This window comes from Catharus ustulatus, assembly GCF_009819885.2.
Source record: "Catharus ustulatus isolate bCatUst1 chromosome Z unlocalized genomic scaffold, bCatUst1.pri.v2 scaffold_29_arrow_ctg1, whole genome shotgun sequence".
Lineage (NCBI taxonomy): Eukaryota > Metazoa > Chordata > Aves > Passeriformes > Turdidae > Catharus > Catharus ustulatus.
The window spans coordinates 1,687,842-1,713,361 of NW_024879446.1; the positions used below are offsets into that span (position 1 = coordinate 1,687,842).

Consider the following 25,520-nt stretch of genomic DNA (forward strand, 5'->3'; position numbering starts at 1 on the left):
AAATAACTTGCAGCAATTCAAGAGTATTCTAACCTCCCTTTTGGTAATCAGAAAAATACTTCAGTAATTTGTGCTGAATGACCATAAATGCCAGAAGGTTTCTGGTCACACTTGCTTGGGCAGGACACAGAGCAGAGGATTCTGCCCTCATGCCCCCTGTACTGGAGTTTGCACCACAACAGTGACACAAGACAAGGGGAACATAAAGGTTGAGATCCACAAAGGTTGAGATCCAGGTCTTGGTTCATTGCCTGAAAAGTCATATTTTTACTGATCGATGTCCAAAATGCAGTGAGGAAATACTGCCCTTGAAAGGGTGCTAAATAATAAACCAGTGTTTTCATTTACTGTTTGCAGCAGGGTAATGAATTTGAAACAACTAACCCACTGCAGGTGGCTGGAGTTTTACATATGGAATAATGAATTCTCTGTGGAGGGTAGCCTGGATCCAGGATCACGCCAAACGAAGCAGATAAAATTGTGTTTTATCTTCCTACTGCTCCATCTGGAAAGGACCACAGGTCCACAAGTGGAGTTTATCAGAAGCAGACATCTGTGGAGGACAATTATTTTCCCTAGTGGCTGATGAAATAGGTTCTGCTATTTCTGACAGGATGAGGCACTAGCACACACTGCATAAAAATTTGGTCATCAGCTTTGAAATGTCCCCGTGGGTGAGTGCCATGCTCACCTGAAAAAGATCATTGTCAGCACGAAAAATGAAGTGCAAAGGGCCTTTTGTCCCAGAATTTGTGCAGCCATCGCAAATTACAGGATTAGAACTGAGAGGTGCTGGTGGCTCCTACTGCTGGCAAGCCCTGAAGGGTGGGGGTGGGGAGAAAACCAAGGGTAAGGGAGAAGAAGGAGATAAGGGGGAGCAGGAGAAAAAGGTAATAAACCAAGGCAGAGGGAAGGTGAAGACAGGGAAAGAGTAATTAACCAGCAGTAACTCATCAGCGAAAAAACACCAAACAAAATTCAGGAAAAAAAACCCACCCAAAAAACAACAAAACAAAACAAAACCAAAGTAACCAAAAAACAAAATTCAAAGCTTTTTCTGGAAGGGGGAATACATTTGTAAAACTGCAGAATTTTACTGAGGACTGGCAAGGTTTAAAAACCAAGAAATGCTATTCTGTCCTTTCTAAATGACCTCTTCAAACTCTTTCTGAAGTAAAGCTTTGATCATGATCATTTTATGCAGAAGGCTGAGCCAACATTGAAGGAGAATGAACTATGTAACTTCTCCGGCACAGGGAAGTGAAATGCAAAGCTAAGGAAAGACAAATCACTCTTGCCTTTGGCTATCATTCATCCCCTACTATTAAGGAAAACCCAGTGATTGATGATCACTGCTGAAAGGGGTAATAATCTACAAACAGAAATAAGACAGCATATCTGGTACTGCTTTAGAGGATGTCCTGAAGGGTTTGACCATGACAGATAAACAAATTCTGCTATTGTCACTTTACTGAAGTTGTGGGTAGCATGCAAAGCTACTACAATCTTTCTTAGCAAAGTGGACCAGCAGTACTAAAATGTGAAACCATCACTTTCAGGCAGTCATATTCATTCTACAAATGATAAAACTGAGGTGGAAGGAAGTACTGCCTGGCTTTCTCCCACTTGCAGTGGCAGGAATAGGCTGGAAAATTCCCTTTTTTGTCTGAATTTGTTTTCTCCACACTCTATTGCCACGGCAGTAATAGTCAGTACAAATGAAGTGTAAAAGTTGGTTAGTTTATAGAACTGCAGGGTTCTGTAGGACAATTTTTCAGAGTACCTCGTATCCTGAGATGTGCTCTGAGCAAAAAGTGAGCACGTTAAGGTCAGTTGTGGAATAAATATTACACAAATCCAAAGCCGCTCCAGACAGAGCCTTGTTTTCCACCTGAACTTGCACTAAGCACAGCTGATGTTCACTGCTGCCAAGCTTAAGTTCCACTTCCCATTCCAGTCTGTCCATATATGCTCCCTCAGATTCCTTTTTGGGATGAAACTATTGGTTTCACCTGAAAACTGCCAGATTTTCATTCTGAGAAGGTCTGTGTGACCACATGGACCCACAGAGATTCATTCAGACATTACAAAATCAGAAAATATCAGAAACTAAACTTTTCTTTAAAAAAGAAAAGAAATGCTCTTGTCTACAAGGTAGTTGCAGTTTCAGAACTGAGAGAGGAATAGAAAAGGAAAAATATCTCTGTGTGCTAGAAGGAGATTTGCAAAGACTTATATTCAGTCCTGTTAGATTACAGTAATTTCATGACCATAAGGTGCACCGGACTATAAGGGGCACCCCCCAGGAGTTGGCAAAATTCGCAACTTTGTAGATCAGATAGGGCGCACCGGACTATAAGGCGCACTTTTTTTTTGCAGCGAGGCTCCGCCCCCAGCTCCCTCCGCGCGGTTTCTGGCCGAGGTCCCGCCTCAACCCGGCAGCCATTGGCCCCCAGGACTGCCTAGACCCGGGAGCGGGGGTGCCAAGGGACCTCAGGCCCGCATTCACCCGACAGCCGTGGGCCATCCGGTAGGGGCGGTGCCATGGGCCTCTGGGCCCGTCTCCACCCGGCTGCCGTGGCACTTCCGGCTCCCCCCATGGCTCACAGCTCACACTTCCGGTTTGGCAAATTTCGCAACTTTGTACATCACATAAGGCGCACCGGACTACAAGGCGCACTTCCGGGTTTGAGGGAAAATAAGAGTGCGCCTTATAGGCGTGAAATTACTGTAATTTGTCACTGAGATATTTATATTTACCACAAGTTAATGGAGAAACACCAACCTTCTGCTGATTCCCACAAAACATTTATGCAGCCACAACAAATCCTGGGGATGATCAATGTGAGCCAGAATTTAACTTTTCCTTAAAGAAGACAGCAGTTTGTTCACAGGATCTCTTTCTATACTAATTCACAGTTTTCTGAAAGACTGTTTCCCTTCACGATTTTGTCTCCTGCTTTAAATCCCCACTTTTTCTCTGGTGCTGGATTCTCTGCTGGCTCCTTCAGCACAATGCAGAGAAACTAAACAACATGAAAAGGGAGCAGTTTCTGCTTTTCCTTAATAGACCAACTGGATCACACAAAACTGTTTTTTATTAACGAGGTAGGACACATGCTGTTTGCATTGCAATTTGTAGCTGCTGTGTCTGTAAATCCAATGTTTCTGTAACTCTTTAAATGGTCCTTCCACAGACACAAGGGTGCTACTGAAAGGGTTTTTTTGGCTGAAATTCTTCCTTATGTTTCCAATGCTAATTGCCTAGGTGAGATGAAGGAGACCTCTCCTCTTCCCTCTTTGCAAATGCCCAGAAAACTCTTGAACTCTCCTTGGCAACACTGACTGCACTCTGGTAAAGGTGAAGTTCTAGAAGTTGCCTGGGATTCACTGTTCGTACAAGAGCCAAAGGATAATTCAAAATTTTCTTTAGCATTATGCCTGCAACAAAGAAATCCTAGCATTGTTAAATCTTAGCATCACTACCAAGATTTTATTCATAAAGATTCCCTTTAAAAATTAATTTAGTCACAAGATGAAATTAGTTTTAATATTAGTTGTTTAGTTCAGAAGGGAAGGAAAATACATTTTTTTAAAAGTTATGTTCACATTTTTGCAGATTACTATATATATTCTACAGAATATCTACAGGATAGAGAATATTCACATTTCAACTGATCACCTACAGACACCATGAGTCTATACACTCCCTCAGTGAACAAATTTAGGGTCCTCATCCTTTTGAAGTACAGTTACTGAACACAGCCTGCTGGAAGGTCAACAGCACACTCTAAAAACCTGTATTTCTAAGCACTGTTATGCCTCCACTGTTGTTCTATGCTGCTGCTTAAATATCTTGACTATTACAGGGACTAATCAGCAGTTCAGAGATAGATAAAGAATTCCTTTTTTTTTTGTCAGGTTGAATGAGACCTCACCATTTTTACCAACAAAAACTTTGAGGTACGACACATACATTATTATGGAGGTAGGACACATATATTACCATGTCTTCATTAATGCAATAATTTTTCAAATATTGTAAATATTGTAAATATATTTTAAATATTGCAAATATATTGTAAATATTGGGAGTAAAGAGGAAACCACCATCTGCAAAAGTGCACATCAGCCTTTGTTAGTTCTGCAAATCCTCTTGGGAGCACATTAAGTCAGAGTCTAAAAATGCCCCTGTGGTCTGGAGCAGATTGTTCGGTGACAGCAGGATGGGTGACAGTGCACGTGCAGACCTTTAGCCTTCAGAGGTTTCATTTCAAGTTGTCAGCATGTGAACACAGTGGACACCCCATGCAAACTTGCAGCAGCACTCCTCTGGAAGGCCATAGCTATGAAATGATAGTGTCATTGCACCCAAAAATAATTTACTGCAAGTTTCTTAATGGTTGTGCTAATATATGAAATGTTTTCCAAACAGGAATAATAAGTAAACTCCTCAGCCTAGGGCATTTGTAATCCAAATACAATAAAACAATTAGAGGAAAATGTGACACCTTATTTAGGCAAATGGTGCTCACATCTAGATAATTCCCTTTATACAGAGCTACAAAAATTAATGATGAGATAGGACTGGTGCTTAACTAAAATGGACAGTCAGCTCTAATTATACACAGCTAACGCTGAAAAATATTGGATGAGGGGTCGAGGGTAGTTCTTCCAAGTGGAATCACAGAGAGGCTGAGGTTGGAGGGGACCTGCAGAAGTCGTCTTGTCCTTCTCCACTGCACCAGCAACAATCTTTGGAGGACAACACCAGGAACAGGTTCCCCCATATGAAAACACAGGGATGATTACAAGAGGGTGGAGTGAGACAGGCCTGGATGGTCAGAGAGATGATACAAGTGGATGTAACACACTGCAGAAGAGAGGGGTCAAGCAGGCAAAGTGACGTGGGACTTCAAAGAGGATTTTAATTTGGTTCCATGGAGGCATCCAGAGAGAAGGTGACAAATCTCTGTCAAGGACTGCTGTGGCCAGTGGGAAAAACAAGGTTACAGCAATCTACAATCAACTGTCTGTAGGGCAGCGTTCAAATTCACTGCTGGTTATCCATTACCTCACTCAACAGAAGTGAAACGGGTTTCAGCTTTAGTGGCAGCATTCACAGCAAAGAAAAACAAAGATTTGTTTTGGCACCACATTCCCAGAGTGATCCTCGGCTGTGTGGACATGACTCCACAGTTTAATAGGTGAAAGATGAAGCTAATCTGGAACAGGGGCTTCAGAGAGAAGTAAAAAGAATGATGGAGAAGGTCCCACAGTGCCATAACCTCATGGTTGGATAAAAGGTAAAATGTTGGATGAAATGCATTGCAGGGTGAAATATGGTAAAACTCTTTTTCTACACTAGGCTTTTTACAAATTACCAATTCTAAAAGGCTTCAGACTGCCTGGGCTGTCCCAGCTTCACCACAGTATTTATTTATTCATTTATGTTTACTGATCCTAATAAATATCACAGTCGGTGAAAGTTTTATTGCAGTTGTGGGACAAGACCCCCAATCCACCTTCTCCTACCCAAGGTTTTATTGCTGGGCATGACAACACATTTTGTGGAAAACCCTTTGGCCAGCACAGGTCATCACCCAAAATCCTACAACCTACTCGCTATGGGGGAAGGAGGCAGGGGAGGTAGAGAGAGAGAGAAGAAACCTCGACAGCACCAGTTCAGCCACAATCCAAAACCTCAACAATTTATGGGCTTCTACTAAAGGGAATTACCTCCACCCCAGTCAGACCCAGCACAAACAGGGAAGGCTGGTTGGACAGCCACAGATGTGTTTGTAGCAGCCTCTGTTAGGATGATTTTGAAAACTGGACAGTCAGAGCTCAAACGCCTTCCAAAAAATCCATAGCTTGAAAACAGAGAGAATTCCAGGTCATGCCTACAGAGCTCATGATCAGCTCTCATAACAGATTCAAATTCAGTCATCACTTCATAACTCTACCTACTTTTATCTAAATAACCCCAGGCTTTTGGGCATCTATTCAACCACCTAAATTAGCATGAGGAGATGGTTCCTGTCAGCAACCAGAGCCAGTCTCAGTCTGGCACTAGTAAATATACTCCTATAAGCAGCTGGGATGATGAAAATATTTCTGTTTTGCTCCAAAATTCTGCTTAAATTAATACCAAGTTTATTTTCCCCATTTTTTTTTCAAAAACTGCAATTTTCAAAAGATACCTGAGTCAGTTTCTTTTTCTTTTTCAGTTTCTTTTTATAAAAACTTGAAGGTCTCCTACAGAATGCTGAGGATCTCACAGATCTCAGAAAGCATCTCTGCCTCTCCCCTTCTGGTTCACAGGTCAGTTTGTAATCCTTTACTGATACCAAATACACAAACACCTTTTAGCAAGGATTTCCATTTGAAATATCCATACATCTTAGAGAAAAAAGTCTGAACAGCCATTGGGTTCTCTGACTAAACTGAGAGCAAACAAAACATTGGGAAATTACTTGAAGTAATCATGTTCAGCTTAAACAGGAACCAAATATTTGGACTGAGCAACAGACACCGAACTGCTAAGATTAACTAAGTAAAATAGAATGTAAGGTAACCTAGGAATTTAAGTAAAAGTACGTAAGTTAAACCTGATTACATGTAAGTGCTTTCCCCCTTGACACTCTATTTTCATTATGAGTAGATTAAATGAAAAACTATTCTAAACAGGGGCATTGAATTATTTCAGATTATAATGCTATGCATGTCAGAAGTGTCTTGACTCCTATGCCTCCCTTCTAGCATCCCTAGACGGGATGCTAATCCTTTCTAAATGTATTTTCAGATAAGAACGCCAAAACTCAGCAACTCCACAAGGAAACAGAGGCAGAGATGAGAAGACTCAAAAATCAGAGAAAGTCCAGTGGAGATCCTGCTGCAAAGATTTGGTCAGCAGCAGAAAAACCTGCAACACTCCTGATTTTCCTCACTATGGAAATAAGCTCTCTGCAGACAATGAATAACTAAAAAAAAGCTCTTCCTAGGATTGTTCCTAAGCAGAGACATTCAACCCATTCTGCATTTCAGATGAGCACCAGTGGACAACAGCAGAGGTCACAAAATGCACTGGTTTGGCTTCTAAAAGCTGAGACATTCCCTGTCCCATGTTACACCACTGAATCACCTCCCATTCACGGGCTTTTCAAAGCTTAAATATCAGATCTTAAATATGAAAACTGCATTTTTCATCATTCTAGCCAGAAACTCACATGACTAATATCAGCAAAATATAATAAATGAGATACTGGAAGTGCTCCTGTAATTGGCTTTTGCATCATTGAAACTTTGGGAATATAAATTATGCTCAATAATCACATTGATTCTTATTTCTTATTGTTTACAGTTTTCTTTCAAGACATATAATGAAAGGTTCTTTGCCATTAGTAAAAGTTTTATAGGATGGGAGAGGAAAATAATTCTTTTGTGATAGAATTTTTCAGCGGCAGAAAAAAAATATGCTCTTTCAAAAAGACAACCTCCTCAACTTATTATTCAAGTTTTTACAGTGGCTTATATAGAAACCAATTAGTTTTAATCTCCATTTAATTTTATGGAATGCCTCCAGAAGAGCTCTTAACACAAAGCTAAGACTCCAGTAAGAACAGTGCAAAGATGATGAGAACTCTGCTAATATTATCCTCACAGAGATAGCAGAATTGCAATTCTTATGTGTTTCTGATAAAAAGTGTTATGGGCATAATGTTCAAAACTCTCTAGAAATTGCACTTTGAGTTTACATTGGCAGTGGTTGCATGAGAGCAAATTTCCTCACACACACACTGAGGTGCAGACAGCAGAATTTAGTCCAAAAAGGATCAGAGGTACAAGGAAAAGTCACTTAAAATGCTGGAAAGCAAAAGATGAAACCTCCTTTTGAACAGTCGCTATGACTAAAATACTCTGTTAAACGTTAATACTTTTAAAGCACAGGTATTCAAATTTAGAAATATCTCTCTCCTTCTTTTAAATATCTGGTTGAATGAAAATTACATTTCTGAAGACTGGTTGGAGTTATACTGATTATTTATCTGTCAAAGCCCACACAAAATCTCTGGTGTTTTTTGCTAGCTTTCACCTGTAAGTAACCTGAGGAAGGACTACTCTTCTGTGAATTAGTAACAACTCTGCACCTCCTCTGCCACTGCTGCCCAAAACCCTGCCCTTCCAAACTGTAAAATGAGGAGAAAGCAGCTTGCAATACACCTGATTAAAGGTGCTTCAGAAAACTCTTAAGAAATGAAAATTTAAAACTGTTTACATACTATATTTAATAAGTGGAGATTTTTAAAAAATTGATGGGGGTAATCTTTAAAATTTAATACAGATGCTTACTGGAAGCTTCAGTGCTGGGGACCAAATACTAATTGAAAAAAACCCCAAACAAACAAACAAACAAACAAACAAACAAAAAATCCTGAAGAGCATTTCAAATGAGACAAATGACTAACAGATACTGATGTATATTACCACATGGTAATATAAGGGACAAATTTGTTCATAACTTCAATTTAATACTGAATTTAAAGACTGGTAAACTTAGGCTCTTTTGCTATTACTTCTTTCAAGTATGCCTTATTTTCTTTATCACTTCATACTGGCTACAAGCTTTTTGGTCACAATCTGTTTTATAAATAGCCCCCTCATCCTTTCTGCGTATTTTGAGATACCATGGTGTCAAGCACTGGGTTTCACCAGCAGGAGTAAGTCTGACATTGCTAATCTGTGGTATAAGCAAATCAAACTGAATGACAACTCCAAGAGGAAGCTGGTTGTTAGGAAAGAAGCGTGTTAGTAATCATAATTTCTCAGAACACAGCATAACAAATGCACTGCTGTTAGATGTGAATTCATTACAACATCTATATATAAAAAAGAAATAAGGATGGGAAGGTGCAGCTTTCAGTTCAAGAGCCGGAGAGGGTCCAAAGCTGGGAATTTATGAGGTCATACTCAGCAAACCAAAGGGGTCACGGTTGCCCCAAATTAATCAAATTTCATTTGACTGTCAGGACTGCATTCCCTTTAACCCTGGTGCTGTTCTCTCCTTTCCCCAAGGTAACTCACACTGGTCCAGATTTGGGTGCTGAATTATCCCCCAAACTGGTCCTACAGGAAACCAATCAAGCAGTTTTCCTCTGGCACACCTCTTTGAGACATAATCAGAGAAATAAAATATCGCTGTGATCACCTCAGCAGTGCACACTAGTGTCCAAGCATGGGGACAAACAAAGGGGTGACTGAAATCCTTGTCCTGAGCTGCTCTGAGTGTTCAGGCTGACATTGAACAGAGAGGAGGAAAACACAAAAGCAGGGTTATGATGCTGGCAAATACATTGGTTCTGCCAGCAACATTTTAGCAGGGGAAGGCTCTGGAGGAAAGAAGAAATGGGAGGTAAATACTGGCAAATTGGTAAAAAAAGCCAGGAAAGTGCAAGAGCTTAAGGCAGAAAAAAAGGAAGTGTGGAAGGATGCTAAAGTGCTAAGGCACGAACATACATACTCCAGGTCAGAAAAAGATATGCCTGTGGGAGATCTAACTGTGGTTTTATTATAATTAAGTGTTGTGGGAATGAACAAGGTCTTCTAAAACTGTCTGGAATGAGCAAGTATCACATAAAAAGTAGCAGTTTTTTTCAGGGTGAAAGCAAGTACCAAGACACCAGAAATTTTAACGCAAAAGAATCCCTATTTTGAGGGTTTACCCAGAAGAGTTTGGCCAAGTCATGCTAGACTTCAGGAATAAAAAAACTTCTTCCCTTCTCCCCACCTCCTCTTCCTTCCAAACCCTGAAAAAACCACAAGAACTTTGACTGCCATCAGGACAGAGAGAATTTTATATTAAACAATTGCCCTGGGCCACCCTGGGCCACTCAGCTGAATTAAGTCAAAGGGACTGCTGACAGGCTTAAAATAGGCCTGTGTTTAAGAGCTTTGCTGGCTTTGTTGCTGCAGTGGAAGGGGAAAAAAAAGAAGCTGCAGATGCATAAATTTGAAATTGAAAATATCATCAATATCTCCAAGACACAAAGTATAATTAGAATTAGTAATTAATTCTGGTCTACATTGCTTTGCACAAAGCTTAAATGGGAGCAAAATGAGAGAGATACCAGATACTCTTTTTCCTTTCCTGTTGCTTTATATTGCTGTGAAAACAGGCTCAGTAATCATAAGAAAGAAAGATATGAGTTTCTTTGCTGTGTGGAGGGGTTGTACCACAGCAAGGACGCTAAAAAATATCTTTAGTACAGCACCAAGAGGGCTGACACAGCGAGGATGACATGGGAGCAATGCAAGAATCCCTTGATAAGCGTTCTTATTATCACTTTGGTGGTTTTCAGCACTTTGATTTTGTGACAAGCCTTCCTGTACTGTGTCACAAATAATTTCCCTTTCTTTCAGACTGTGGGTCTAAGCAGCAGCAGCATTTCTTCCTGCCAGCTTCCATAAAGAAAGCAGGGCACCCTCCTGGCAGTAGAAATCTGCCATGACCACTTCTGTGATGCTCTCAGATACTTTTCATTGGTCTACAACCTGTTTTATTTTAAGGGAAGGATGCCCACAATGGCTTTTCTGGGCCTTCTTCAACTGGCTAGAGTCATCTTTAGGGAAATATTGTCATCTGATCAATGGTGGTCAGAGGATGAATCCATTCAGAACATCATTCAGAAACAAATTTCCAAAAAATTCTAATCAAGAGACACTGCAGGACTGCAAAGAACACACTAGGTAAACGTGTTTGCAAATGTAGGAGAAGTTTCTGCTACTATAGAAACTACACACATCTCTTTGCCTCTGCTGCAGGAAAGAGTGTACAAATTCAAAGAGAAAGTGGCTTTGCCAACACAAGTGTCACAATAACTACAGTCACCCTGATGTATTTTAACAGGCATTACTTGCAAAAAAACCCCCCATATTCTGATAGATCAAAGTGGCTTTCAGCCTAATTACAGCCATTTTAAATGGAAGATATTACTCACCCTTTCAGAGCTCAAGCCTGTGAGCCAGCAGGCAGTGGCTCAGACATGCTTGAAGCCCTGCCATGGATGGAGCCTGTCCATAAGGGCAAGTGGAGACCTCACAGAAGTCGTAGGCTTTGTGGAGAACTTATCTGTGAAATCCTGTGGCCTGCAATAAGCAAGAGGTCAGAAAAGTTATTAATAAAAGTCCCTTCTGACTGGGTTATCTGGCAGCCAGCTGATCCATGAATTCCCAGGTGAGTCTGATGCCTGTAAACCACCCAACACAAGCACCCCACAACCTGGAAGTTTCAGAGCAGACACTGCACACCACCAGATGCTGCCACAATAACAATTACTGCAGAAAGGCAGGCTGCAATTTGCCTCATCAGCCTTGCAAACAGCGGCAGACTAAGCCATTAGCGATTAATTAAAGATCAATGACATGTAAAACCCCAAGGAACACACATGCAATTAGCAAATGTATTTAAAGCAAGCCACAAACCCACAAGTTATTGTCTGACACGGCTCTCCACCTCATCCCACTCCCTTTACAAGCCAGGGGGGCTGTGGGAGGGTTACCTACGGAGTTCCACTTGGCAAAGCACACCTCCAACATCGGGCACTGGTCCAAAGCCCACGGACGTGAGTCATCATCAGTGAGAGTTTTCCTCTCTATTCCGATGGACCTTGGACACAGGCTGTAAATATCCTTGCCAAAACAAGTAGTTCTAATAGATAAATATGCTGTGCTTTCAGTGTTCTGGTGACTTGGGAATGGCTGCACAAGTTGAGACACTACTTGGCAAACATCCTGCATGCACCATCAGCAGCCCCAGAGGGTGCAACACAGGGTTAAATTTAAGTTTAAACAATTGCCTTGCATTGAAAGTTAAACTCTTCTGACATGTGCTGAGTAGTTTCATAACCCCTTGTATCTGCGAAGAGCCCTGCTGTAATCGCCGGCAATTAGAAGGGAAAAGAATTTAAATTAAAACGAAAAAAAAAAAAAAAATTTGGAATTCCTAGGCTGAATCTCAGAAATGGCTACAGTTTGTCACAGCTTCTGGAATAGGAAGAAACTGAATTTCTTTCCTCCCCGGCTCCAAAGTCCCGAAGGTAATTCTGCATGAAAGAGCCTCCAGCCAGATCTCTTCACGCTGGACATTTCTACTCTTTACATGGTTTTGTTTCTTGGATGAAAGAGCAAACCTCAGCTGAACTACTGGAAAAGGACGACGACGGTGACAATAATACCAGGAAGAAGAATAACAAGAAGAAAGCACAGAAAACACAACCCCCTCTCCCCGCCCAGAGCCACGCATTTCCATTCCCCTGCGTCCAGCCACACTTACTTCCTCCACCCGGACCCTCCACGCGGGCTGTGCTTCCAAAAACACGGACCAAGCGGCCAAAGCGACGGGAGAGAGCCACCAGCAGCAGCCTCCAGCTCGGCTGTCGCCACAGGACCTCGCTCCATCAACCCCACCTCCTCCTCCTCCTCCTCCTCCTCCTCCTCCCTCGGCGGTACTCGCGGAGCAGCAGCGACACAAAGGAGCGACAGCGCTCCTGGAACGGCGCGAGCAGTCCAGGGATTCATCCTTTCCTCATCACATGGGAGTTAAAAACGTCAGTAGAGCCGTGTCTCTACACTCCGAGGGCGATGAAGATTTTCCGGAGCCGGCTGCACCTCCGGAGCTGCTTCGGTGCTGATGGCAATAATGAGAGCGGCCGAGTTGGCGAGACTCAGTTGCACCAAAAAATGACAGCTCCAAGTTCCAAAGATAGCCATGGATAAACCCGAAGGCTAATATTCTTCCTTGCCTAGCCACAGTTCTCCATTTCAACGCCTCTGTCACGCTTGCTTTGTTCAGAAATAAAGGGCTATTGCAGGGCTGAGATGGCATTTCACAGAATTGCTGTGTGCTGGACGCAGCTGCCCATTGTAGTAGAGAGATGGACTAAAATTTTACTAGAAGGCAAATCACAGGGGCAGGGAGGAGTTGCCGTTGGTTTGCTTTCCTGACAATGAAGAAAAAAATATGCCCACCTATATTTACACCTGCATGTTCACCCCCAGCTGCACTTCCAGGTGGAAATGGAAACAGCACACAGGTGCTGCCTGTGCATTAAAATTAAAAGGGAGAGTTGGACACGGGCTGTCCAAGTCACTCAGCACCCCTTACGAGGCAGGTAACGTAAATTAAGCAGAAATTTAGGTGTTCAATGTAGTGGGGACATCAGTGAAGTTGCTTGGATCCCAGCCTTGCAAACTGCAAATCTGCAGAACTGGCACCTTGGAGATCTTGCTGCAATGGATATCTCACCTCCTGGAGAAGAAGCTTGAATTAGTGCCTAATGTATAAATCAAACCTGTGTGTATCAATGTGGTTTGGTGTTTTGGTGCTTTTCTCCACTGGATGGAGAGACATGTGTTACCTTTCTAGGTGCAGATCTCCAGGGAATGTTCAGGGAATGTTTCCTCAGTATGTCATACTAAGGAAAAAACCCAACCCAAAACAAAACACCAAAACAAACAAACAAACAAACCACAAAACAAAAAATTAAAAAGAAATAAATTTTAAAAACAACCCACCAAAGCCCTCAAGAAAAAAAAACAGCTGTATCACCTTGTTGAACTAGTTCCTGGGTTAAATATTCCTGGGAGGGACTCCGGAAGCGGTGAAAGGAAGGGAAAGGATTAGACTGACACAAGATTATGTGGTCCAAGTCTCACTTCTTTAGGTGGCAGGCTAAAACTACATGGCCTCTAGTAAGACCCTGAATTTTGCACCCTCTGATTTCGTGTCTAGGGGCATTCCAGTAATCCATGTCACACCATTGTCTTCTGCCTTGTCCCCAGGAGAAGTGAGTGGATGCAAGTGTGTCTCATTTCAGTGAGATCTGTGTAACACTGAGAGGGATTTAGTTTTTATCCTGTAATCAACCATGTGTGCCCCAGAAGGCAGCACTGAGGGAGGGAAAGTGAGGAAGGTCTGGAGAGTCCTCAATCCCAGCAGTTCATTCCAGCTGTGAGTATTTGTCTCCCACAGGAACTTATTTTACCCTTTGGATAGCCTGGTCATAGGTAATTTATCTCTGGAAGATCCAGACCAAGAACCAGAATTTGATCTACAAGAGGTGAGGTCAGAGGACAGAGAATGGTTTTGTTGTTCTTACTATGATATTTTTTTTTTGCCAAAGCAGCTCAAGCCATTATTTGGTTGGAGTTCCCTAACTGGAAACTGTTCTGTTCTCACAGCTCCAGTCATGACTGTCGAAAATCAAACCAACCCCTGGCCCCTCCCCCCCCCAAAAAAAAAGAAAAAAAAAATTATTGTCTTGTAAACACTTGCACATGGAGCTCTGTTTACTTCCACGTGTAGTTAATCCAGATGGCCATGTGATTACAGCTGAATCTGGGATTGTGCAGCACAGGCCAGTTTGGACAGGAAGACACTGTGCCTGGAGTGCTGTGCCTAAAGGAAATGAGACATTTTCTTCTATGTCTTGTGTACAATATGTCTTGTGTATGATTTTAAGACACAAAAAAAGAGTCAGAGAAACAGAACATATAAAAAAGTAAGCCCAGTGGGTATTTGTTTTGTATAGTTACTGGAAGAAGATGGGACATTCCCTATGTGCTTTTTAGAAATAGGAAACAAATCAATCTTGTATTCAACCTCCTTTTACTACAGAGCTAGTGCATTATGAGGTTTTGCACTCCTGCCAATACTCACTGTCAAAAGAGTAAACTGCCAGTTTTCACAATATTGCATATTGCATATTTTCAGCAGGGGCATATACTGTCTCATTTTAATATCTGTGTTTAACATATTTGATTGGAGAGATGCATGTGCTGGGAGGTTGCTGCATTTCTTACATTCAAGAAGGAAAAAAAAACCAAAAAAACCCCTCAAACCCTCCAATTAATATATGATGCATCCTTTCTTGCTTTTGGAAAATGAACCAAATGAATGTTGGTCGCTGTGCCACCAACACTCCATATCGACACATTCCCACCTCCTATCCTTGTGTCCAAATGGATGAAAATAAAGTTTCCAGTCTCTTAAAAGTATAGAACAGGAAAGCCACTGGAAGGTTTTTGGCAGCACACCCTTAATGGAAAAGCTCCATCTCACTCATAAAAGCTATGCAATGGACAAAAGCTATTCTGGAAATCCTGTTATCATTCACTTTACAAAATAAGTGGAGAAAAAGTATCTGGCACTGGCTACAGAGGAAAATCTCCACAGAAAAAGGAACAAGGGATTCATCAATTCTAAAATTATTAAGAATATTGGTTTTAGCTTTCTTTTTTTCCCCTTCCTTCCCAAAACAGACCTAATGCTTTCTGAGACCTCTATCAGTCTCCGTTAGTTTTGTATTTTGGGAAATAGGGCGAGTCCACATGACCTGTGCTGTCCCTATCTTAGAGATAATGCTGTTACATTTTAGAAGATCACTTGAGCTATGGTTGACAAGTGCTCTATGTAATTCTCTTATCACAAAACCTCAGTAAGGGAAAAACCTGTGCCCTCTGAAACCATCTCAAAACACAGAAAAAAAGTGAGTGGCACTTGCTGATACAGAGATAATTCAGATCTTTTATTTGATAGTAATCCGTGGAGCAGTTAGAAGTTTGACTGTAGCATTATGAACTGCTGAAAGTATAGAAGTTTTTGTCTCTAGAGGCCTGTTCTTCTGCTAATGGTGATGAAAAACACTGTGTATCCATGATTTGGCTGAACTTACCTCACGTTCTCTGCTATAAAAATGGCACAGATGTCCCTCCTAGGAAATCTTGCATAGTTTCAGACCCCAACCTGAGTGGACTGAAGCTGCTAAGCTGGAAGAAGGTTTTAATTGCAAATTATCTGTCAAATGCTAAAAACACTGCATGATGAGGCCATGAAGGAACAGCCCATTTTCAGCACAGCAGATCAGATGCCTTCTTATTAAACTATACTGAATACCACCATTATAAGAACAGAAATGCAGAAGGTAGGGATTAGCTTCTGTGTTAAAGAATATGTTAAATACATAAAAAACATCAGCAACCTTCTCCATTCTATTACAGACTATTTAACCCAAAACAGTTGACTTTTCCTGAATCTGTCATTCTCTTCTTCCTGAAAATATGTTTGACTTGGGCATTCTGTCTCCTTCACAGGCCTGTATTGCTTGTGGTGCTCTAATGTAACTGCAGCAATCTTTGATAAAATGGCATTCTTGCCACATGATAAATGGATTTGCAGCTGTGCAGCAGACAGAAGTGAAATGAGAACAACAAACTGTTCAGTGTTAGGTGTTAGCAATAACTGTATCAAATTGTGATGATTATTCTAGAGATACAATTCCACTGAGTGTGCGGTCTTTAATCAAGTGTCCTTTTAGCAGTAAATGCACTCTTTTCCATTTCAAATTATCATTTAGGACTTCTCCAAGGAGGTCTCCTACACACCTACAGCCTACATGTGCTAATCATCTTTTTAAACACTGAACCTGGCCAAATGCCACACACCCACAAAAGTCACCCTATCAGAGAAAATACAATAAAAGGCTTGTGGGCTGAGATGAGGACACAGAGAGACATCAGTCAATAATCACTGTCACAAGCAGAAGAGACTTGACTTAGGGAAATTAATTTATTACCTATCAAATCACAGTAGGATAAAGACAAAGAACAAACTAAATCTTAAAAACTCCTTTGTCCCACCCTTCCCTTCTTCCCAGGCTTAACTTCTCTCAGTTTTCTCTTCCTTCTGCCCCTCAGTGGTTCAAGGGGATGAAGAACAGGGTTTGTGGTTATTTAATTAAACATTCTCTCCTTCTTACTTGTCATCAGTGATGGTGTCAGACGTGGCCAGAGGGACCATCCTGGACCTGGCTGGAGTTGGCTCAGCTGGACACAGAGGAAACTTCCAGCAGCTTCTCAGAGAAACCACCCCTGTACCACCCCCACTAGCCAAACCTGGCCATGCCAACCCTATGCAAACAGAGTTTACTTTAGATGGTGTTATGGAGCAGCAGCTTTTATTCTGCCAGTGAAAAACCAGCCCACAAGACCAACAAATGAGTAGCACAGAAAAGGTGGCTCCTTGTGCAGCTGGGCTGGGGGATTAATACAAAATAGAACACAAGTCACTCATGTTTTTGAGATTCATGTGAGTCTGAAAATTCATAAGAAATTTAAGGCCAGATAATGAATTCAAGTTTTTTTTTCACACAGTTCTTTTCACCTTTGAGATCTGCCTCAGAGCAGCTGCATTTTCTTCACTAGTTTCCCTCACTTTGCAACTCCATCTTCCTAAGTCGGTCTTCAAACTTCTGAATGTCGACTCGATGCTTCATTAGGAACTTCCCATTTAAGTGAAAAACAGGTATGTCATATTTGTATTTATCATACCACTCTGAGTTCTCTGGAAGGGTAATATCCACCTCATGCAGAACAAACTGTGGCAGAAAAGAAGTATGTCAGTTTCTACTGGACACTGAAAAACAATACCTGCTTGTCTTCTGATCAGTGTTTTCCACAGAAATGCAAGGCTGTTTTCTTAAGTTTGTGGGTTTGTTCTTTGTGTTGTAGATAAAGGCCTGGTATTTTGATATATATATCAAATATATGTAGCCACAGCCCTTGGCTGCCTCTCCTCAAGGGACTTTCTCCAGCCCAGAATATTCTTGTTCCACTATGCAGAACCACTCTCCTGTGGGCAGCAACCTCAAAAACCACACAGCTAGGAACAAACCAGGCAACAGAGTGCAACAGCTCTTAATGCTTCCATTAAAAATTTCATCCTTCAACAGAGAGATCAAAACCTGGTCTAAGAATGGCAAAAATTGCAGTCACACATAGTCCAAATATTCAAAGCCCCACTTAGCCACATCCTTCCCAAATTATATCATTACCTGCCTCATAAAAGTTGCAAACTCCTCCTTCAGACAAGACAACAGTATTTACAAAAGAAGCATTTTCAGGAACTACTGCAACAGCATATATTGGGTTAGTTTGCCAATACTTATTTCTGTAGCATTGTCACAAAATGCTTTTGGATAATGAGTTTTATGTAAATCAGTGCTGAAATTGTCTTGAAGAGGTCATCCATTAAAGAACAACAGATGCAAATAAATCCAAGCAATTTTCTTTTTACAAAGAAAGAATCCTGATTAACTGTTCTTTCCATATAGAAAACATACACTGTATTGCCATACATTACCCTTTTCTTGTATGGCTCGAGAACTTCCTTTGCTTCATCACACAGAGGGCATGGTTTCTAAATGAAAACATGTAAACAGTAAACAGTAAACACAAAAGTTGTTTGTACTCTAAAATAACACACACAGACAGGAGCATTCATTCTAAATGCAGGTTCCCTTCCCTGCACCAAGCACCCTGTCGTAAGGGCTTTCCAAAACTTTACTTATCAGTGCAGTATGGATGAAAAAATCCAACAAATTATTCAGCCACTGAATTTAATTATTTTAGGTTTGCTACTCCATTTCTCATGGAGGAAATTAACAGTCTTCTAAAAGCTGATCCAAGGGAATGATCAGAAAGGTCCTGCAGAGACCCCTCGTTTTGGTCAGCAATGAATATTCAAAGTACTGTCATCACCAAATGAAGATAGGTGCAGGTACCATTCCTGCTAAAAGAGGAATGAGAAAGCCACACAAGGAACTTCCAGCCTCTCTCAGATCAAGACACATGGCTCAGTTCAAATGGGAAAAGAAGGCTCTTTAAGATAATCTCGGTGGCTTTGCCTGGAAGAAATAAATCAGGTCCTCCAAACTGCAGAGCTGGAAGGAGAGTAAACTCCAGTGGGGAGAACTGGCAAACAACCACAGTGTTTTGACCTGTGATGGGGTAAAAAAAAACCCTCATATTTTTGAAAACTCCCCCATCTTCCACTACAGCTGAACATCTGAGTTCTGCTGACCACCCAGGCTGTAACTGAAGAAGTAACTCTGATGAAGGCATGCTGCTCCAATGTTTGCAACAACAAAATTTGGACAACAATTCACTTGGCAAAGTATGTGGAGGTGAACACGATCACTCTGTCCCTCTGGCCCAAAATACCTTCCATAGCTGGAAAAGACCTTCTTCTTTCTCCCACTGAAAGTCTTCCTAGGGCTTGTTTAAATGTGAAGTTAATCTGAAACAGCTACTTTTTATTTCCTACATGTGAGTATCTTCAGATTAAACACTCTACTTTTATTCAGATCTAACCTACACTGCCTTTCCCACATGGACGAGTCGTTGTGCTCTGAAAACCTATGCAGGACATTGAAGTGCTGGGTTCTTCATAGCCCTGGTTGCTTTTGGAGGGACTGGCTTAATAGATACTGGTGACTGCAAGGAACGACCCAGATCCTGCACATCCCTTTTGTAACACACCAGGCTCCGTCCAGTTAAAATAGGACACACTGGTTCCTCTAGGCCTGTGGAAAGCTTCCTAATACACCAGGCACATACATGCATTTGGCAAAGGAGGGCAACTTTTAGGAAAAAAATACGGTTTTATTCTCATGTCAAGCTCAGGCCCTAGGTGGTACCGGTTCAAAATCAAAAATGAATTATTTTAACAAACAGTGGAATCTCTTTCAAAAGCAGATTTATGTAAGCAATTGTTGCACAAGTGCTGGGGTGGTCAGAAAAGGGGACTGCAAGGGGAAACCCATTTGGTAGTTTCTATCAGTTTGATCCAGAAGTCATAATTCCCTTCTGCCTTCTCCTCCTCTTTTCTCCTTACTAAAAATAAGAAGGAGGCAAACAAGGGGTCAATTAACATAAGCTAATAGTGTAGATTAATTTTTATAGCCTGTGCTTTTCTTTGAAATCGCCAGTGAATATTTAAAGCTAACAGCAAACATCTAGAGTTAAAAACACCTTCAACAAAAGGCCATTTCAGAGAACTGCTGGAAATCTGCTACCAGAAAATTTGATTTCATACAGTGCCTTGCTAGTTAGGCATTTTAACACATAAAGAGCTTTTTTTCTCCTAATTATTAACCCAAAGATAAGAGCATTATTCCTTACCTTACCCAATTTGAATTATGAATAAGCTGAGGCTGAACTGGGCAGGGGGAGAGAAAGCTGCAACTTTATAGTTCTGATTATTAAATGGATGCTGACCTGTTATTTTTAACCTATTCATTTGTCACACAGTTTAAAAATTCCTGTATGTTTACTGATGGAATGAACAAACATTGTGCAGCAGGAGGAAATTATTTTACTCATATTTGAAACCACCACACTGATGCCAGCACTCTCAGTGCTTTGCATTTGTAGTTATTCTCCTCTTGAAAGCTGCAACAACCTCATAAATTCAGCGTAACCCACCCTGTGCCATCCTTTATAAAACTGCAGAACTACGCAGGTAATAATCAAAAACAATCCATGGAGTATGTCAGTCCACAAATGATCCTTCCTGCTCATCTTATCCCTTTTCTAAATATGCCTAGGAATCCTACACGTTTTATCTGTTGCCAACAAAGAAAAAGGAGGATAAAACAAAATCTACTTTTGCCTCACATGCTCCCAACACTATTTGGATACATTTTACAGTCTCACAGGTGGTGCTGAAATTAAACATGAGCACTTTGAAGAGCCTGCTTTGACTGTTGATGCTTGTGGCTGGCAGACTGTGCATAACAATTCATCTCTGTTCTCTATTTTCCAGTGAAACACTGGCTGGGCCAAACCTTCAACTAGTAAATGAGCCATAGAGTCACTGAGGCAAAACTGTCCTGAAATATTTGTTGATTGCTAATTCTTGCTTGCTACAATGAGACCAGGTCTGTGCTGCAAAGCCTGGTGTGCAAAAACCCATTAAGCAAAACACGCAATACTACTTAGAAGGGGAGGAGGAAAAAAAGGCAAGGACAAGCAATTTAATCTGTGATTCGTGTGTATCAGAGCTGATAAACCCACAGTCTTTCCCAGTTCTATTGTGTTAATAGCTCTTACCTTGGTGAATAAAGTCAACACTGGCTTATTTGCGCTGGCTGAGCAGAGTTGTCTCCCCAGTGGGCTGGGTGAATGCCTTGCTCGTGGCAGGGCTCTGCCCAGAAAACAGAGCACCATCATCCTGTTTCAGGCAGAAATAAAACTCTGAATTGCTCTGTGCCAAGTTATAGCTCATGAAATTTAATGTCAGGATAAATGCGGTGCTTCCGTGGCAGCTCCAAACCACACACAACCAAAACATTCATCCCAGGGTTTTATGCTCACGGGATCAACACATTCAGCAGGGACATGGTTTTCTGTGTGGCAGGCCAGAAACACGGTGCAGTTCAAAACCAGCAGTACCATTAAAAAAAGAATAACAAACAACAGAACACGTACATTTTCTTGCTGAAATGCCTCTTTTAAATTCCCTAACACAAATGCTGACATAAATGCATTATGCTGTTCCAGCTCCACAGATGCCAGCTGGAATTACATATTTAAAAATGCAAAGTGCCATGCTTTGAACCTCTGTAATCTTGCTGCAGTGTTTGACATAGTCTACTTACCCAAATTATTCCATCAAAAAAACTAATCTGTACCTAATCAGAATATTAATATAATGCCTTCTGCAGTAAGTAAAAAGCTGCAGCCAAGATGATTTAACTTGGTAATATAAGAAGTATTCACAATGCCCCAAGTCTTTCCTGCAACAGCAAATTGATTGATGGGTTTATTATTCCTTTCAGAGAGTTTGAGTAAGTTACATGTTGGAGTCTTGAAGTCATCTGTTCACAGTCTCATTAATAACAACACTGCTTCCTCCAAACTTTTGTATCAATGCCTTTTGCAAGGCATTTTAGGACTGAGGGGCAAAAAAACCTCAGAAGCCAAAGGGAGTCTTCATGGGAGTCTGTATCAGCAGACATGACACCTGATCTCAGAATTTACACTGGGAAAACCATATCAAATCCCTTTTACCCAAAGCCGAACTGCTTCTACACTGTTTCAGGCCTGACTTGCTGTAGCTGTATTATCTGAAGTTAAACACACAATGTGATTTCACAATTTTAAACAGGTTAAGAGTGAGGAGGATCCCATTAAAATTGCTGAGCACAGTTTAGGATATTCAATAAAAGAGAGCCCAGTGCTTTTTTGCTTCACTGGATCTCTCAGTACTAATATCACAAAGCTTTTTTTTTTTTAAGAAGACAGTATATCCAGAATAACCACTAAGGAAGAACACTACAGTGGACTCTAAATTTTAATGCTGCATTTCTAAGCCACAACCACAAGAAAAATCAAATGAGTGACAGGGCACTGCCCCACCAATCTTCATGCACAGCCAAAAGACAGCAGTTATTAGTAAGAGTCAGCTGCAAGAGGCAGAGCAGTAAAAGTGACTGGCACAGCACACACTGCCAAAGGTCACAGTACTTGGCAGCTACTGCATTTGTTTCACTTTGCCAGATGGAAATAGAACTGCCTGGGATTTTGCATGTTAAGTGTAAGAAGAAGATTGGAACCTTTTGGAAAAAATGCAGATTTGGATGACAGAAAGAGCCTCAGTCAGATGTGGAAAATTACTGCAATAAATGGAAGTCCAGAATGGATGAAGTTTTGGCATGAATTTTGGCCTGTTCACATGCAAGATAAAAAATGGGGGGTGGGGGGCTGGTGAGAGGAAAGGGGAAAGGTCTGCTTTCTGACAAGTTTTTTAAGAATGCTTTTGTTACCAGCCTAGCAAGCCTTCCAAACGGAGAAGATGCTCTCAAATTGTTCTGTGGATAGCACAATGATTACAGCCCAGATTTCCACAGATCGCATTCTCCCTTCCACACACATATGTGCATAAAACAACCCCAGTTCAGTGCTGTACAGCCCCTTTTTGATCCCTCCATGCTTTGTTGTCCTGAGGACAACTCCTACCAAATCATCAGCTGAAGGGAAATAAATAAAACAGTATCAGCTTCGAGACCTCACAAAAAATAATCAACCAGCAGTGCCTTAACTTCCTCACCAATTTTATACAATTACAAGCAATTCTACCCTCAGAATCCAGCAGCAAATCTTCATTGCTCAGTTCTGCTACTGAAGATAGAATCTACTGTTTCTGGGGCTAGCATGAGACTGGCTGGATGTTTTTATAAATAACCAAAAGAAAACTAAATCCTGTCTATTTATTCACCTAAGTAAAATAATACCAAACACACTGAAATGCACAAAATTTCTCATATAATTATTCTGGAACGCTCTCTAGACTGCCTCCAGTTACAAAGAGGGGATAAAATGAATACATAAATGCAGAGAAGGATGCTTGCAAACTTGAGAATTTGCCTTCCCCTACACCACAATGCTACAGATTTAACAAATTACTCTTTTGAGTCTGGACTTGGTCCATGTTCTATTTTGCAAAGCCAAGTTGGACTCAATTCCTGTTAACAGAATTTCCATCACCCAATAAATCCTCATCTGCAGGAAAAGTAAGTTGTGACACTAAAACCACCCATTATTTAGATGAGATAACTATCTGTTATAAACTTAATCTCAGCATCACTGAAGGGAAGAAAAGCATGGACTTTTTTTTCTTGAAGTATTTACCTTTTAAGTAACAGCTGAAAGAGAACAGGGGGAGCAAGTAGATGCAAATATCAGAATGCATGTCAATGGCACTTAAAACACCTATCTCCTGCTGTCCCTCACTCAAAACCAGTTATGGCCGTCAAGGAAATTTCTGGCAGTCTGCATTTGATTACCTATCAAGGAAATGCTGAACAGGAAAATGGATGCCACAGCCACAGACCAAGGAGCCCACGTGAGTGGGGACAGCAAATCCTGCAGCTGTGGAGATCCCCACGCAGCTTTTACCCCACCAGACGTTCAGAGGAGGCCTGTAAAATATGAGGAGATCATTTTGTACAGCACATAACTCCAGAAGTCTTTCAGGGGGAATCAGGTTTTTGCAACAACTCCAAATTCAAAGATACCATCAGCAATTCCAGCTGTATCTGTCGGGTGATGTTAAGCATCTATCAGTGTATGTTTTCATGCATTTTCTCCTCCAGAGTAACCCAGTGAGAATGCCACAAACACACTGAATTCCCTCCCAGAAAGGATGGAAGTATCACTTCATCCACAGGAGCAACACATTCTGTTCAGTAGTTCCTCCCAGAGTGTGCAGGCCCCCACTCCAAATTTCAGATAATTTAAATAACATCCAACAGCTTGCTGCAATGGCCTGTTCTGAATACAGTACAGAACATGCACAGAACAACAGACTGATATCATATTGTAAAGTTTGTAATGGATTTTAAAAGGTAATAGTAATAATAACATAATAGAGTATAATACATACGTCATATAAATTATAGAACATAGCATGTAGTGTTTTATATATAACCAAGTATCTCATGAAGTTATATATCTTAGATGCTACGCACCCTATGACATTATAATATTAACAAATATATCAGTAATATTAAGATACTAAGATATTGCTGACATTAATACATATTAATATTTATATAGATGCAACAGAAGTTGGTATTAATGTATCATTAATATATATTAATGCATTAAAGTACTGCTCTGATGTATTGATAATTATATTAATGATACTGTATATTATATATATTACATATATGATACTGTATATTAGTTATGTATATAATGATATTGTACATCATGTGATATGTATATATTTTATGGATATGTGCACCTTGTATGTTTTAAACATATACATGTATATACATATATAAATACACATCTATACATATATACTCATACACATACGAATATACACATACATTAACACAGATTATATATACATGTCTACATTATACAAATATGCACATGTATACATTACATATACACATATGTATATGTACATATATATGCACATATACATACAGATATGCGCATATATATAAAAATGATAACATGGATTATATATGTGCATACATATAACATATACCTATATATTATATATAATATAAAAATAATACATACATATATGTGTATGATACATATTTGTATATATATACATATGCATATACTAATATATGTGTACACAATATATAATTTTGTGTGTATATGAAAAAGAAGTATACAAATATTATATATAAAATATATATAATAAAATACATATTGTAGATATGAATATAAATACACACATATATATACACACACATATACATATATGCACACACATATATATAGCATAAAATTTTTAAACATCTCTCTTTTAAATTTTGAGCTAAACCACCCAAGCCCCGCCGCCGAGCCCTGCAGGGTACAGTGTATCCAGAAGCTTCCTCATATCCCCAGCAACGAGCCAGCCCCACGGGTGATGCCGACACTCGCAAACCTGTAACTGGACCCTCCGCAGGGACAAGGAGCCCCATCCTGCGGGGCGCGGGCTGCATCCCTGGGGGGATGCTGCATCCCTGGTCGGTGGGGGCTGCATCCCGAAAAGCCAAACCCCGGGGGAGCAGCATCCCGAGGAAGCACATCCCGAGGAGCCAAATGCCAAGGAGCCAAAGCCCGAGGAGCCGCAGCCGCTCCATGCCGCGCCCCCCGCTCCCCGGTCCCGCACC

General features: G+C 40.8%; 2 protein-coding genes across 5 annotated transcripts in view; both read right to left on the reverse strand.

The window, feature by feature from the left end:
• The window catches only part of MARCHF3 (membrane associated ring-CH-type finger 3), a 60,854-nt gene extending 48,399 nt beyond the window's left edge, over nt 1-12,455 (reverse strand). For all 4 annotated transcript variants that reach the window (XM_033086627.1, XM_033086625.1, XM_033086624.1 and 1 more), the window contains exons 1-2: nt 12,332-12,455; nt 10,998-11,145 (exon numbers count right to left, since the gene is read on the reverse strand). The gene's annotated coding sequence lies outside the window, so the exon portion shown is untranslated. The remainder of the gene's footprint in view (nt 1-10,997; nt 11,146-12,331) is intronic.
• A 4,150-nt stretch (nt 12,456-16,605) lies between these two features.
• On the reverse strand, nt 16,606-25,498 carry CZH5orf63 (chromosome Z C5orf63 homolog). The gene is made up of 5 exons (XM_033086557.2): nt 25,292-25,498; nt 23,682-23,816; nt 20,947-21,067; nt 18,197-18,253; nt 16,606-17,432 (listed from the first exon to the last, which is right to left on the reverse strand). Exons 1-5 carry the CDS (start codon nt 25,366-25,368, stop codon nt 17,256-17,258), a joined length of 567 nt encoding a protein of 188 aa, XP_032942448.1. The 5' UTR covers nt 25,369-25,498; the 3' UTR covers nt 16,606-17,255.
• Between the last annotated feature and the right edge of the window lie 22 nt (nt 25,499-25,520).